Consider the following 14780-nt stretch of genomic DNA (forward strand, 5'->3'; position numbering starts at 1 on the left):
TAGGATAGAAGCTGCCATACAGTATTAGCTTGGTGTGACATCACTTCCTGCCTGAGTCTCTCCCTGCTCACTTACAGCTCTGGGCTCAGATTACAGCAGAGATGGGAGGAGGGAGGGAGAGAGGAGCAAACTGAGCATGCTCAAGCCCAAGCCCTGGAGGGTTAAGCTGAAAACAGGAAGTCTGATACAGAAGCCCATGTGTACACAATAGAAGGAAAGAAATGTGGTGTTTCTTTTGACAGAGGACTCAGAGAAGCATTACTCTGAGGGTTTACTGGTGTATTTATATAGACCTTTCTGATAAAGCTTACTTACTTTTAGCCTTTCCTTCTCCTTTAAAATATGAAAAACGCCAGCGTTTCTATAAAATTCGCACTTTAGTGAATTTGCGGAGTAACAATCTTACACCTGAGCGAAAATTCGACTGGTGATAGGGCGTGAAACTACGCTAGCGACGGTCCCTTTCACTAGTGATTGTCCTCTACGCCTGTTAGTAAATCGCGATGTATCAGGCCTGATCTCCATAAAGGAGCCCGTATACTATTGCTACTTTTATGTTTGGGAGTTGGCCAAAATACCAGGACTTGTGGCTGATGTCAAGCTTGGTTATTAAGCATACATGAATGTGATGAAACACAATACAAAAAACACAATATTTAATCAATAATTTTTTCTTAAACACTTGTGGAAACCATGGAATAGAACCAATCGCCTGATCTTATCTCTCTTTTATGACCTTGTGTTTTTCTAGGTACAACTCTGGAAATTGCACCAGAACAGGAATCCATGGGTACCCACAGAATACCCACAAAGTAATTGGGTTTGGGGCAGAAATCCGTGATACCCTTATAGTGTGGGTAGTCTCCATAGGGATGGATAGCCGGCCTAGAGAGGAGAAAAGCTGGTCTCCTTGCCAGTTTTAGGTCAGCAGAACCATAAAGTGATGTGAAATTTCTAGATATGACAAGGAAATGCTCTATGCTTCCCTGAGATATTCTGCTTTATGATTCCAGATGTTATGTTCAGGCTCCTCATGTTCAGAGAACATAAATCACTGTGATTAATTTGGGACATTAGTATAAGGGTTTTACTGATCGTGCTGTCTCTACTTTGTGCCTTATGTTCCTTTACGAAAAACTCTCGAGTCGCAACCTGCCACAAGAAGAGGGCAATAAAAATGATACATTTTCTATATTTGTTCATAACTTTAGTCATTGCTTTGTTTTTATGAAATGACATGACAGTGCTGTTGTGGTTGAATGTTCTAAGACCCCATTGTTTCTTTTTTTTTTTTTTTCTTAGGTGCATCTGCAGATGGGGGTCCTAAACGTCAGGAACATCTGTCTCGATTTTCCATGCCAGACCTGAGCAAAGATTCTGGGATGAATGTTTCCGAAAAACTGAGCAACATGGGAACGTTAAACTCCTCTTCTCAGTTCCGGAGCGTCGAGTCCGTCCGAAGCCTGCTGTCTGCGCAACAGTATCAAGATCTGGCTCCGAATCTCAGCGACTTGGCAAGTTCAGGCAAATACAGGGACCTTCCACCCCATTCAAGGCTACACCATGGATTTACATTTGATGCCGGGATGTCCATGAATGAATTAACTGCACAGAATAATATAAAAATGACCCCGATGAGTGAGAGGACAAGAAGGAGAACTCAAGTCCGTGATAATGAGCAACACTATCGACATCATCGCCAGAGAAGGTCAAGGCGTTCCCGTTCTGATAACGCCCTCCACTTGGCCAGTGAGCAGTGTAATAAAATCAAGGAGAAGCCACTAGCGAGAACTAGGGAGGAATATGAGCGGCTCATGCAACAGAGGGGCGTTAGGGATTCCATGGATCAAGCCGTTCGAAGAGAAATGTACAACCGTTATCAAAAGACTGCTTCCGACCTTGCTTTACAAAACCATCTCTATGACAGATGGGGGCAGCACATGAACGACCAAGACTGGTGTTCCACCTGCTCCTCCTCTTCAGAGTCTGACAATGAAGGATATTTCTTAGGAGAACCAATTCCGCAGCCTACCAGACTGAGATATGTCACCAGCGAGGACCTTATCCATCAGTACGGCCAATGCTCTGGAGGCATACCTAAGTCTTCCACATTAGGTGGCCGAGGACAATTGCACAGCAGAAAAAGGCGAAAAAGCAAAAATTGCATCATCTCCTAGAATTGGATTGCACCGACCCAGAAATGCACACGAACAACACACACGCAGACTTGCACTGGTCTACATTGTGAACTTTTATTTTACACCAAATTAGACAAGTGCAAAATCCCTTTATTTAATTCTTCCGATTGAGGTGGAACATCAAAGTCTAAATTAAAAAAACAGAGTTGAGTAATCTTGATCAGATGCCCCAAACCCTCGGGTCTGCACCTTTTCACTTGGATGTACTGTAAGTGCCTCGTGTAATTGCTTCTTGAGCTCTGCGTGTAGCCAACTTCAAAGCGGGAGATGGTAGAACCAGTTAATTGGAGAATCACCTTCTCGTGGGCTTTGTGGAACTGTAGCCAATCAGAGCTCACGCATTTCAAAAGCTGACAGAGCCAACTGCAACAAGAGCATTTACAAGATGAAACAATCCAATGAATTTCACAAATCAAATCTGTGTAGAACCTTATTTTTGCCACTGACCGACCAATATAAAGTTCAGGAGGCCTGTAGAATAAATAAGCCCCATTATTGTTAATATTTTCCTTTTTTTTCAATTTTTTAATTTGCACATTTCACTTTGGAAAGCAACTCTCCCTTTGCTTCTTACCCCGTTCAGTCCGCCAATATAACTACATAACTGCCAGGCTTCTGTACAGACCCAACACGTTCTCCAGATTGAATGTACGCTGTATCCAAATGTGCGCTGCTTGCCTGTATCATTCTATAATAGACCTCAGCGCTTGTTCTTACTTTTTTTTTTTTCCGTTTGCCACTCCTATTTTTAAGTATTTTATTTCCTCGACAAAAAAAAAAGAAAGAAAGAAAGAAACGCTAATGCTTTAAGTTATTTACGCTCTCATTGTAAATGGTATGTAAATGAAAGTTCTGATAAACTATTTTTGTATTTTGTAATATCAAAAATGAGTTTCTATGTTTTAGGATTATAGAGATATATGTATATATATCGGATCTGCATGCCCGGCTCATACGTTCTCTGGTTGGTTTTGATGGCAAACTCTTTGTTTCAAAAATTTGTTTGCAAATTGTGTAATTTATACATTGAGGAGAGGTTGACTTTGGCTTTTACTAGTTGGATCTCTTCACCCTGCATGGAGAGAGTTTGGCTTGGCAGGTATGATTTATTAAGTCTAGCACCTTAAATATTTAAATATGTAGGTATATATATATACTGTATACACACATAATACAAGGTGATTTCAGGCAACATAACCTGGCACAATTTCAGGCCGTTCTTCAGAAAATTACCAAAGGACACTCAAATTTCTATCCAGCATTGGAATAAGACACCGACATCAAAATAGAGAATTAACTTAGGAATCCTGTTTGAGCGAGTGGAACACTAATTCATGTATAATGCTTCAGTCTTCCCGGCCAAAGGCTTTCTGGCTCTGCCTCTATCTGGCAATTTATTTTTCTCCCTCTCTTAGGGTTTATATTAAGGAAACAGTCTATTACTTGACCTAGTTTGTGGGTTTTGGAGTCTAAAAACTATAGCAGCTTCATTCCTCCCATTATAAAACATTGCTATCAAATCTTTTTTTCTCTTGCGAGATTCAAGAGGATACACCAATCAGAATCCACCGATGAGAATCCATGTTACCTGACCCACATACAGGTACCAGGACCTGTAATCCAGAATGCTCAGGACCTGGAATTTTCCAGATAAGGGATATTTCCATAATTTGGATAAGTCTGCTAGAAATATATCATTTAAATATTAACAATATTTAAATATTAAAAAAATAAACCCAAAAGGCTGGTTTTGCCTCCAATAAGGATTAATTATATCTTAGTTGGGATCAAGTACCAGTTACTGTTTTATTATTATAGAGAAAAGGGAAGTAATTTTTACACGTGGATAAAATGGAGTCTATGGGAGACGGCCTTCATGTAATTCAGAGCTTTCTGGATAAAGGGTTTCCGGATAACGGATCCCATACCTGTGTGGGTATGGAATCTGTTATCCAGAAACTCATTATCCACATTTTTAACAACGATTTACTTTTTATTCTCTGTAACAATAAAACAGTCGCTTGTACTTGATCCCAATTAATCCTTATTGGAGACAAAACCAGCCTATTGGGTTTATTTAATTTTATAATTTATGTTTACTATGATTTTTTAGTAGACAAGGTAAGAATGAAGATCCAAATTACAAAAGTAGCCCTTATCTGGAATACCACAGGACATATATATATATATATATATATATATATATATATATATATATATATATATATATATATATATATATATATATATATATATATATATATATATAATGGAAATAGTAGCGATCGCACTCGCAGGTCTTAATGTTCTACAACGATCTCTACTGTTTCCATTTAATGTTACCGATCGAGGACTGCACCCAGGCACACTTGACCTCAATTTCGTGAGTGCCGGTTCTTTGCTCTATATATATATATATATATATATATATATATATAGATATAGATATATAGATAGAATATTGTGCAATTTTGACTTGGCCATCATACACTGCTCCAGGAGTAGCAGACACTCCAATAAATTTTTCATAAATGCTGTTGGTAGGTCCCCCTCAAAGTCCCCATAGGCAAATTGTTGGAGTCTTTGGTCAATTTCCAAACAGTTTAGGAGATGCCTTCATAACTTCTGGTAGTTTATACTATGGACTTGGTTTTTGGATCATTGTGGTGTGTCCATTTGGTCAAACTGTACAGTATTCTAGCAGGAAATATATAGAACATTTCAACCCCAGGGTAAGTTAAAGTCAAAGTAAAGATAAGCAGCATAGGCAGAACAGCATTGGTTTTATTTGTACAAAGTTATATCGAACTGAGCTGCCATTTTTGTTTTCTAAAAGACATTAGGTTGTGCTTTTTTTCCCCTGAAGTCTTTAGAGAACACCTTAATCATGGCAAGCAACATGACAACTCCCACATATGAGATAGGTATAAAGCTGGCCATGCACGTTCAAGGCCACCTATGAACTAGGCCAAGTAACACTGATTCGGGGGTCAACAGGGCCTATTGAAACCCCATCAATGTGGTCCTTGTCCGGTGGGATATTAGTCAGACAGGCCCCAAGGGTCAACCCCATAAGGGGGATCTGGAGGGACATGTCAGCCCATGCATTGCCAGAATAACTGTAAATATGGGAAAAAGAATGTTTGATGCACCCAACAAGCCATTAAGGGACATTATGTTGATGCTACAACAAAACAAGTTATTTAGGGCAGAGACACGCTCAGATTTGGGTTGACTTATTCGCCCGGCAACTAATCGCCTATTCTTCGAGCGACTAATCTCCCCGAACTGCCTTCCCGCTGGCTAGAATGTAAATCGCCGGCGAGATTGCACTCGGAGCATTACGTTTTTCAAAGTGGTCTGAAGTCTCCTTGTGAGGCAACTTCGGAAAACAAATCGCTCTGAGTGCCATCCCGTCGGTGATTTACATTCTAGCTGGCGGGAAGGCAGTTCGGGGAGATTAGTCGCTCGAAGAAGAGGTTGCCGGCCGACTAAATCTACCCGAATCTGAGCGTGTCTCTGCCCTTAGGCTCAAACTACTTTAATTCCATGCCAGTGAAATTCTCACCTTGTATGTTATTGCTTGGTAATAAACCGCAAGCATTTTATAAACTGTTCCTATTCTGACCTGGGGGGGATAATTCGATGGAGTCGCAGTATAGCAGCTCCCACTTATCTTAATAAATACAAATATGCAAGTAATGTTCTGCTCGCAGAGTAAACTATGCCCATATGTTGTACTGGTATTTATAGGAAACTAAAACTGCAGGTATACAGAGTATATGTTATAAAATAGATTATATTTTACCCTTAAATGAAAAGAAAGATTAAAATAATTATAATTAGGGCATATTTTCTAATGAAAGTACTAATGATGACCAAGGCTACAGTGGATTAATAGGAGACCATCTCCAGCCCAGAAGGTTGTTGCCAGTTAAGGAGACTTGTACCAAAACGACGGCACATGCGCTGTAACCAAAACACCGTGTAGAGTTCCATTGAGTATTTGTACAGTAGTGTTAACGATTTTAAAACTTCAAGTAGATGTAAAAGAACAAGAAAATAATGCAAGTGGTGCAGTTGTTATATCCGCATCCAGTTGTGAATCGTCGTTGCCTCCGTGACTTGAGATATTGTAACTGCTTTCATTTACTGTATGAGCTGAAGGAACTCAGTGCTGCTTTGTATCTGGAGTAACAAGAAGCAAAAGCTGCTGCGCCCTGGGCGCTTTTACTGGGGGGCTTCGCAATCTGGGGGGTCCCTCTTCTCCAGCAGACTGTGCGGGATCGCACCTTTTGACTTTCTATGCCTAGAACTGCATATCTTGTACTATCTGCAGGTTGTTTGACATCAATTGCTGTTCAGATTTAAATATTAAAAAAAAACATATTCATTGTCCTTGAGAACATGTCGCGTGTCTTTTCAAATGAAGTGTAAAACGTTGAACAGAAGGTTTATATGACACAGGAGCTCACAATCTGAAGTGCCGGAGGCATAGGTGGATTAGGCAAAATGATTTAGATCAGTGGTTTTCAGATGGTTCAGGAGTCCTCGCTAAGGTCCAATATTTCAGTAGCCCCACCTTCTAGATGGGCTCCCAGGAGTATCCAGGCCAGTGCTGTCCAACTTCTGTGGAACCGAGGGCCACCATTTTTCTGACCTATGTCGTGGAGGGCCGATAATGAATCCAGTGTTGACCACTCCTCTTTTTTAAAACAACACCCATGTTATCATAAGAGATGTTAAGACGATACCCACATTAATGGTGGTAGCACATCAAAAAAACCAAATGTTTGGTGCTCACTGCCTGGTTATCACTCATTACTCATATGTGAAACATTCCATGCCATATTAAAGGAGAAGGAAAGGCTAAAACTAAGTAAGCTTTATCAGGAAGGTCTATATAAATACATCATTAAACCCTCAAAGTAATGCTGCTCTGAGTCCTCTGTCAAAAGAAACACCACATTTCTTTTCCATAAGCTAATATGGCAGCTGCTATCCTAAACAAACATGGAAAATAATTCTGTAGAATAAAAATGGCGTTCTAGCTTGCACTGTTGTGGCTAATCTAGCAATAAACTGCCTTGGTAGCTTTCATGCTCCTTTAAGACATACCCTTAAATCCATATGCCTCCTCCTCCCCTGTGAATAGCAAATTAACCCCCAGGACATGATTAAACACCCCCCTAATAAGTATTTCCAAATGCTAAGAACCCCCCACCAGGTTCACTTCCCACAGGCAGAGTATGGCACATACAGACAGAGCAGGGCAGACAGAGTAGGGCACAGGCAGAGTAGAGTAGTGTAGAAGACCTATCAGGACCATTCCACCCTGCTGTACTGTGTACAGTGACACTCTATATGAGGTGTTAAAGAAAAACTATACCCCCAAACAATGTATTTCTCTCTAAAAAGATATTGCATAAAACAGCTCATATGTAAAACCCTGCTTCATGTAAATAAACCATTTTCATAATAATATACTTTTCTAGTAGTATGTGCCATTGGGTAATCATAAATAGAAAACTGCCATTTTAAAAAATAAGGGCCGCCCCCTGGGACCGTACGATTCTCTGTGCACACAAACACACCAAAAAAACTATACTTCTTAGGTCACATGAGCCAATTGACAGACAGAGTTGTGTCTTTTGCTTCCACACTTCAAGGCAAGAGATGTAAAAGGGCAATATTTACTTAAATTAATATTCCAGTTTGGTAAGATTTTTTTTAATATGACACTTAATATTAAGTAAACTATCTATTGGTTAAGTATTCATTTTGGGGGTATAGTTTTCCTTTAACAGGTGAACTATGTGGCCACTGACTGTCTGAGGTGTGATCAATGCAGGGTCTTATTTGTGAACAACACAGATCCTTAAATGTGTGAACAATGCAGGGGGATTACAGGTGTGAACAATGTATGACTTTTACAGCTCATCATTTCAGTTCTAATACCATTTAAAGTTTACACAAAGGTAAGAAATCCAAGTAGCCGCAGTGCAGAGGGCCACACAAAGGGGGCTGAATGCTGGCCACCATTTGGACATCACTGATCTAAGCCATGGATCCCCAACATTTTTTACCCATGAGCCACATTCAAATGTAAAAAACAGTTGAAGTGCAACAAAAACATGCACAAATATACTGGGGTTGCCAAATATGGGCGGTGATTGGCCAGTTGGTAGTCCCAATATCGATGTCAGCCGACGAAAGGTTCTGTTTGGCAGTAAATGTGGCTTTTATACAACCGAAACCTTCCTCAGAGCCTGAAATTCAAAAATAAGTACCTGCTTTGAGGCCACTGGGAGCAACATCCAAGGTGTTGGTGATCAACATGTTTTTCCCAAGACACTGGTTGGGGATCACTGATCTAGGCATTCTTCTGAAATCTCTTCCTTATTGGCCTTCATGCTGAGCTTCCCATGCCACTACTCCAAACTCCACCCCCAGGAGGGCTTTCACCCCAATTTGGGGGGCATTGTCCTAACCAGCACAATGCTAAATAAAGGTCATTGCCAAGAATTGAAGCAAGGACCATGAGTCAGTATCCTATGAAGACTTGCTCTTTTTTTCCCCACTCCTTCTGATCCTTTAAGTGAACTAATGTGAAACTCTTCCTAGAGTATCTAATGATAATGCAGTTGCCCGTATGGTGCCATTAACTCAAATAAAGGATCAGTACCGACAACAATGGCTAATTTGCACTTTTGTGGTTGATTTAATTTCATATATTAGTGCATATTTTAGTCACCGTTGGAAGAACCTATTTATGTTGTCAGTTTTGGACTTGCTTTTAACATTCATGAACACAACCTCCAACCAGATGGTGTCCAAGCAGTTCAAATCCTCTGGGTGCCAATTCCTATTATACAGTTGAATTGATTCTTCGTAGCCCTAGACTTCATTAAAAGAAAGGGAGCAGAGCTTTAGGCTGTGGGCAGATTATTCTACACCCCAGCTAATGAGGTTGACCACTCTCACATGCCCAGAACTTGACCAGATATCGCCCATTTCACTGATGGAGAACAGGGCTAAATGCCAAGGGAATGGGTTGAACAGCTGTTCTCTTCTTCATACTCTATAAATAGAGAGGTATCTATGTCCGCAAGTAATGTTATCCAGTGTAAAATATCCTCCCAGTGTAACTTGTCCAGTATCAGATGGTGTTTTACTGTTCATAGCCATGTTCCCATTGTGCTGCCTTATCAGAGTCAGATAAGAGTTTTATTATTTACAATTACTATAATTTTATTTGCCTTTGAGTTCTCCATAGAGGAACATGTAAGCTCCACAAAAGGTGTTGCTAAACAGAGAATGGTTTCTCTATTCAAATACATTAGCTGTCTGGTCTTGAAAGCTGGAGTATGCTGGAAGTAACAAGCATGCAGATACTCCATTTTGTAAGTCCAGGTCGCATGTTGGAGCTCACTTTCCACCAAGTCTGGACTGGGAGTCAAAATAGGCCATGGCATTCCAAGTACTCAGAGGCCCAAATAGTCCTCCACCAGCCCACTATTAGTGTCTATGGGACCTTAGAGCAGCCCCTCTGGCATTTGCCAGAAACCACAGATTGCCAGTCCGGACCTGCTTTCCACAGAAAGGTTGTCCTGTGGAAAAGTATTTCATTCTAGTGAGAGTATCAGAAAGGTTTCTCTATGTAGGACAGAAAACAGGAAGGCTACCTGCCTAAGTGAGGAATGCCCAAAGGGACTGGGGGTGCTGCCTGCCGCTATGAGGTACAGAGGGAGCTGTGACCAAGTAGCCAAAAGGAGGAAAGCCAGGAGGCTGAGCAATTCCTCAAAAAGAAGGACCGTGAGTACAGTGGTGACCCCCAACCTATGTGTTTTTGCTGGTAGACCACAAGGGGCCCAGTTTAGTGAAGAAACTCATCCTTTTTTTACATAGCGCCAACATATTCCCAAGCACTGTACAGAAATTATACATCATTCCCATCAGTCCCTGCCCCAGCAGAGCTTGCAATCTTAGGTCCTTTCCACATTCACTGTGGGCAACTTTATCAGTATACAGTTACCTGCCCGTGTGTGAGGAGACCAGAGCACCTGGAGGAAACCTACCATAGTACTCCATCCAATCTAAGATGTCTGTAAGGTCATCACCACCTCTAATAGGCAGGAACACCTTGTCAATGATCCCTCTTCCATCCAACAAGGAAGTCATCAATATAACAACTATACCAATATTTTCATATACCATGTAAGGATTTCTGATTTCCAAAGAAGCTGGTTTGCTCCCATCAACCCATTTAGAGGTTGGCATTGTTGGAGACAATAGTTGCCTCCATGGCAGTTCCTCTCCAGTGCAGAAACCTCATGAAATAGAAAGTTATTGCAAGTTCATTACTTTTCTACTAAAAGCTGTTCAACATCCTTCGAATGGTCATAAAAACTATTCAAAAAGTATAAAACTACATTAATACCTTTGTTATCAGCTGTGGAAGAATACAAGAAACGCTCATCTATTGAAACCCATCCTTTCGTGCCAACTCAGCTAACATTTGTACAACATCAGTAGAATACACATTAAATATCAGTCTTATTTTTAATTCAAATGGCTGAAATCATTAATCCACCAATATAGTTTTAACCCTTCAATATGGTCCCCAATGCATGTTGCAACATGTCTACCCTCAGGATTCACAATGGCCTTGTAGACGTCTGAGAAATGATGGATTAACTAAAGATTTCATAAATATGAACTCGGCTTCAGACTTACTGTAAGAAACACAGAAAATCCACAAGACACCAGAAAAAAGAAGGTTGACCTGAAGCTGCCTCCAGTTTGCCTCAAAAGGGAAGAATAAAATGCAGTCCTCAATTAAACAACTTTCTTGATAAGCCTTGTGCTAAGTTTATTGATACCACTAGCCTTACTAGACATCCAATCCTTTTTTCAAACTAATGTATCTGCCAATATAAACACCTCAATTCCAAGCTCCAAGGAGGATGAAGCCTCCTTCCTTGTAATCTCATGGGATACCCTTGAGCCCTCTGGAAAGATCTACTCATGAATAAGAGGCTGGTACAGTATAGGCTTATACATAGAGATCATATTCCCATTAAGTACCCACTTTTCCAATAAAAATAATTATTTCTGGCCAGCACATCTTGATACCGAGATTGAGGGAGCTACTATGTTGTTCAGACACTGTAGCCTCTGTTAGGCTTCTCTGTCTTTATTAGCCAAAATCTTCATGGATGAATTATGAGACTGAGATGTAATTTGGATTTCTTTTTTATTTTTGTTTCCTCTACTATTTTAGAGAGAGAAACTGAATGAAAAAAAAATATTCCCCAACCACTCAAAAAGCAAGGAGTTCTAGCAAGTTGGAAGAAAGTGGTGGTTTCTTTGCCACAGATGCTGGAAACATGCAGATAACTTTAATGATAATTTATTGGCTTTTTAAAAAGAATTTCAGTACCAATAATGCAAGGTCCACTTTGGGGGGAGAAAATGAAGATTAATTAAGTATGAAGATTGGAGCGGCTTCTGAAGGAATTTTCAAGACGTATTCATGAATGACTGTATCCTCAAAAATCAATGTCATGGTTCAGACACTTGTACATTATGGCTTCCAGAAAGTTCAACGAGGTCAAGTTCAGGATCCGTCGCAGGCAAATCATAATCAGATGGTCCAACATATTTCAGAATTAGACAGTAAAGGAAATAAAAGCTTAAAAATAATGAAAACCACACTGATCTGGAAAATATTAGCCCTTAATATATTTATAGGCGCCGTGGAACATATTCATGTAAAAATAGTTTTGTATCTGCTCCAAGGACACATGAGCAAATGTGTATTCCAAAGAAACAGGCCTTGTTAGAAGAGACTTACAGTTTGGGTGGAAGACAGTTTTATGTCATATACTTGAGGGGCAGAATTGAGAAGAATGTGTAGAACATTACCCAGTGGGGTTTGTCTTTCCTATAAATCTGGGATCGGTTGGGTGGATTTTTTATTCTGTCATGGTGCAGTTTGGGGGATCACAAGTTATAGTTTGCACAATCTACATTGCATTGGTGGTGGGAAATTTGTAAACCCCACAACATTACTCATAAGTTACTCAACATCACCAGGTGCTTAATTTTGAATTTCAGGCTGGAGGCAAGTATTGGTTGTATAAAAACCAGGTGTAAACCAGGTGTACTGCCAAACAGATCCTCCTGTAGCTGTCAGTCCACATAGGGGCTACCAAATAGCCAATCGCAGCCCTTATTTTGTACCACCCAGGAACATTTTTCATGCTTGTGTTGCTCCCCAACTATTTTTATATCTTGTGTTGCTCACAGGAAAAAAATGTAGGGGCCCCCGCTCTATGCACTGTTATTCTGGTAGGCAGGCAGGAGGCAGGACAGTCCTACAGAAGACAAGAAAGCTGTAGGTGATAACAAGATCCATCTTTTCTACAAAACAAAACAAAAAATAATGACATTTGGACACATTATGGATAAAGCTCTATTTTACCAGAAGACATCACCACAATGACTGAAGGGAGTGATTTAGAATAATTTTCTGTATATTACAGAATCTAGACCCAACAGGTATTGAAGTTCCAGCGTTGAACAATTGATGTTTCCTAAATCGTAAAAACCTTTCAGGATTGGGACTCTGGAGCTCCTTGTTTAGTGAAAACAAATATCTGGTGTACCTTGGAAACAATTTGACCAACCACTTGCTAAACTTCACGAATATGTATAGAAGGTCTAATGAAGTCCGTTTAGTAAGTCAAAAAAGGAACTCACCTGGCTGAACTCTGCAGAGTTTGTGGGCCGTGGGACTATATTCCAGATAATTATATACATACCTAGAGTAGAGGTTCTAAGATGAGTGGAGGAAATTAAACATATAAATAAAACATAAGACCAGAATATTACTATTCCAATACAAGCAGTGCTCCTACCGAGAATATAGTTCCTCCACGACCCCCAACATAGGACTGTGACCCAACCAGCACAGAACCCTCACTTGAAGTGGCTCCAGCTTTTCACGACACAGTGACCACGGCAATGTATGTCACAGTGATACCAGCATTTCTTAACCCAATTGCACCAGCAACACCTCACACAGAGGCCTCAGCAATATATATATTCTCCACTATAAATCAGCTTTCTTTTATGTTCTTAAACAGTGGGTGGGGGATGGACTGGATTGAGGGATATTTAAATGGTTTCTACTTTGGTTAGGCAATCTCTTGGCCTACAAGCACAATAGAGATCAATATGGTGGGAAATTCTTCCATTAGCTCATTCAGCAAGACCCACCGTGTCCCAAGTAATTGGAAAGAAAAACTCATCAGCTAGAAGTAATATGGGGCATTTTACATTCTCTCGCCAAGGGTAGGGCTACTAGTGGTTGCTCTCCAAATCCGAGCTCTCAGTGCAAGAAAATTAAATATGTGGGTATTTCTATTCTGATTGCTAATTTAGAGCTATTTGCCTTAACCCTCACTTAAGAAATTATGGACGGAGACATAGAAATATCCTTTTGTGTCTATGGGCACTTGGGCATCCAGAACCGCTGGTTTAATGGCACAGATAGAGCCTCATAATCTAGAGATAGGGGCAAATTCACTAAGATCCGAAGTTGCGACAGCTTCGCCGCACTTCGTCAGGCGTAGTTTCGCCAGTGCTATGCAAATTCACTAAAATACGAAGTTGCGCTCAGGGAGGTGAACGGTAGTGAAGTTGCGCTAGCGTTAATTCGTCAAGCAAAGCGAAGTTACGCTAGCGATGCCAAATTTGCATACGGCGCTAAAGTTAAAGTACAATGGACGTACAGTATATGTAGCAGCAAATACATTACATTACACAAGCCTGGGAAAGCTTCATAAAATAAAATAGAGTTGTTATTTTGCCCAGTGTATAGTTTAGGTGCCATATGTTAGGAAATGTGGGGGGAATGAGGGTACCCCCAAAAAAAATTATGATCTTTTTCAGCCTATCACCCTTAAAAAAGGAAAAGACACCAGCGTTTTTTGGGACTTAGAAAAAATTTAAACTTTTTTTGAAGCAATCCCTTTCTATTCTATTGCACTTCGCCTGGTCTGAGGTGGCGAAGGAAAGTCTGGCGCAAGAGGTAACGTTCATTAAAATCTGCATCTTAGTGAATAAGCGTATTTACGTCCCTTTGCCATAGCGCAACTTCGCCTGGTGTAAGGGTGTGAAGTAGCGCTAGAGTAGGTCAACTTCTCTAGCGAATTTTATGCCAGCGGGCGAAGTAGCGAAATGACAACACGCGAATTTGCGCTAGCGTTAGGCGCTTCGCGCTTTAGTGAATTTGCCCCATAGAGTCATGTATAGGCTCTTCTCAAACTGCACTAACAATACCCATCCTGCCTTGCTCTAATGCTGCCCAATGTGTTCCAAAAGCCCAAATATCTATATCAAATGCCCCCAGAGTCGCATGTTAGGAGTTCAAACTTTCCTCATATTTAGTCAGGCTCACTTCAGAGATCCTCAATTGCATCTCAATGGAATCTACTAGGAGCTGATACTTTCTCTAAAGCTGCCCCAAGGGTACGTCCTTAATTCACTTGCAAGGTCCTAGGAATAAGGTATTTC

The 14780-nt window shown here is 40.5% G+C and overlaps 1 protein-coding gene across 3 annotated transcripts in view; it reads left to right on the plus strand.

Moving 5' to 3' along the window:
- The window catches only part of prickle2.L (prickle planar cell polarity protein 2 L homeolog), a 236137-nt gene extending 232206 nt beyond the window's left edge, over positions 1–3931 (plus strand). For all 3 annotated transcript variants that reach the window (XM_018259210.2, XM_018259212.2, XM_018259211.2), the window contains one exon: positions 1303–3931. In XM_018259210.2, coding sequence (XP_018114699.1) covers positions 1303–2177 — 875 coding nt within the window. In that variant the 3' untranslated portion in view covers positions 2178–3931. The remainder of the gene's footprint in view (positions 1–1302) is intronic.
- Positions 3932–14780: the final 10849 nt, after the last annotated feature.

The sequence above is a fragment of the Xenopus laevis genome, chromosome 4L, assembly GCF_017654675.1.
Source record: "Xenopus laevis strain J_2021 chromosome 4L, Xenopus_laevis_v10.1, whole genome shotgun sequence".
Lineage (NCBI taxonomy): Eukaryota > Metazoa > Chordata > Amphibia > Anura > Pipidae > Xenopus > Xenopus laevis.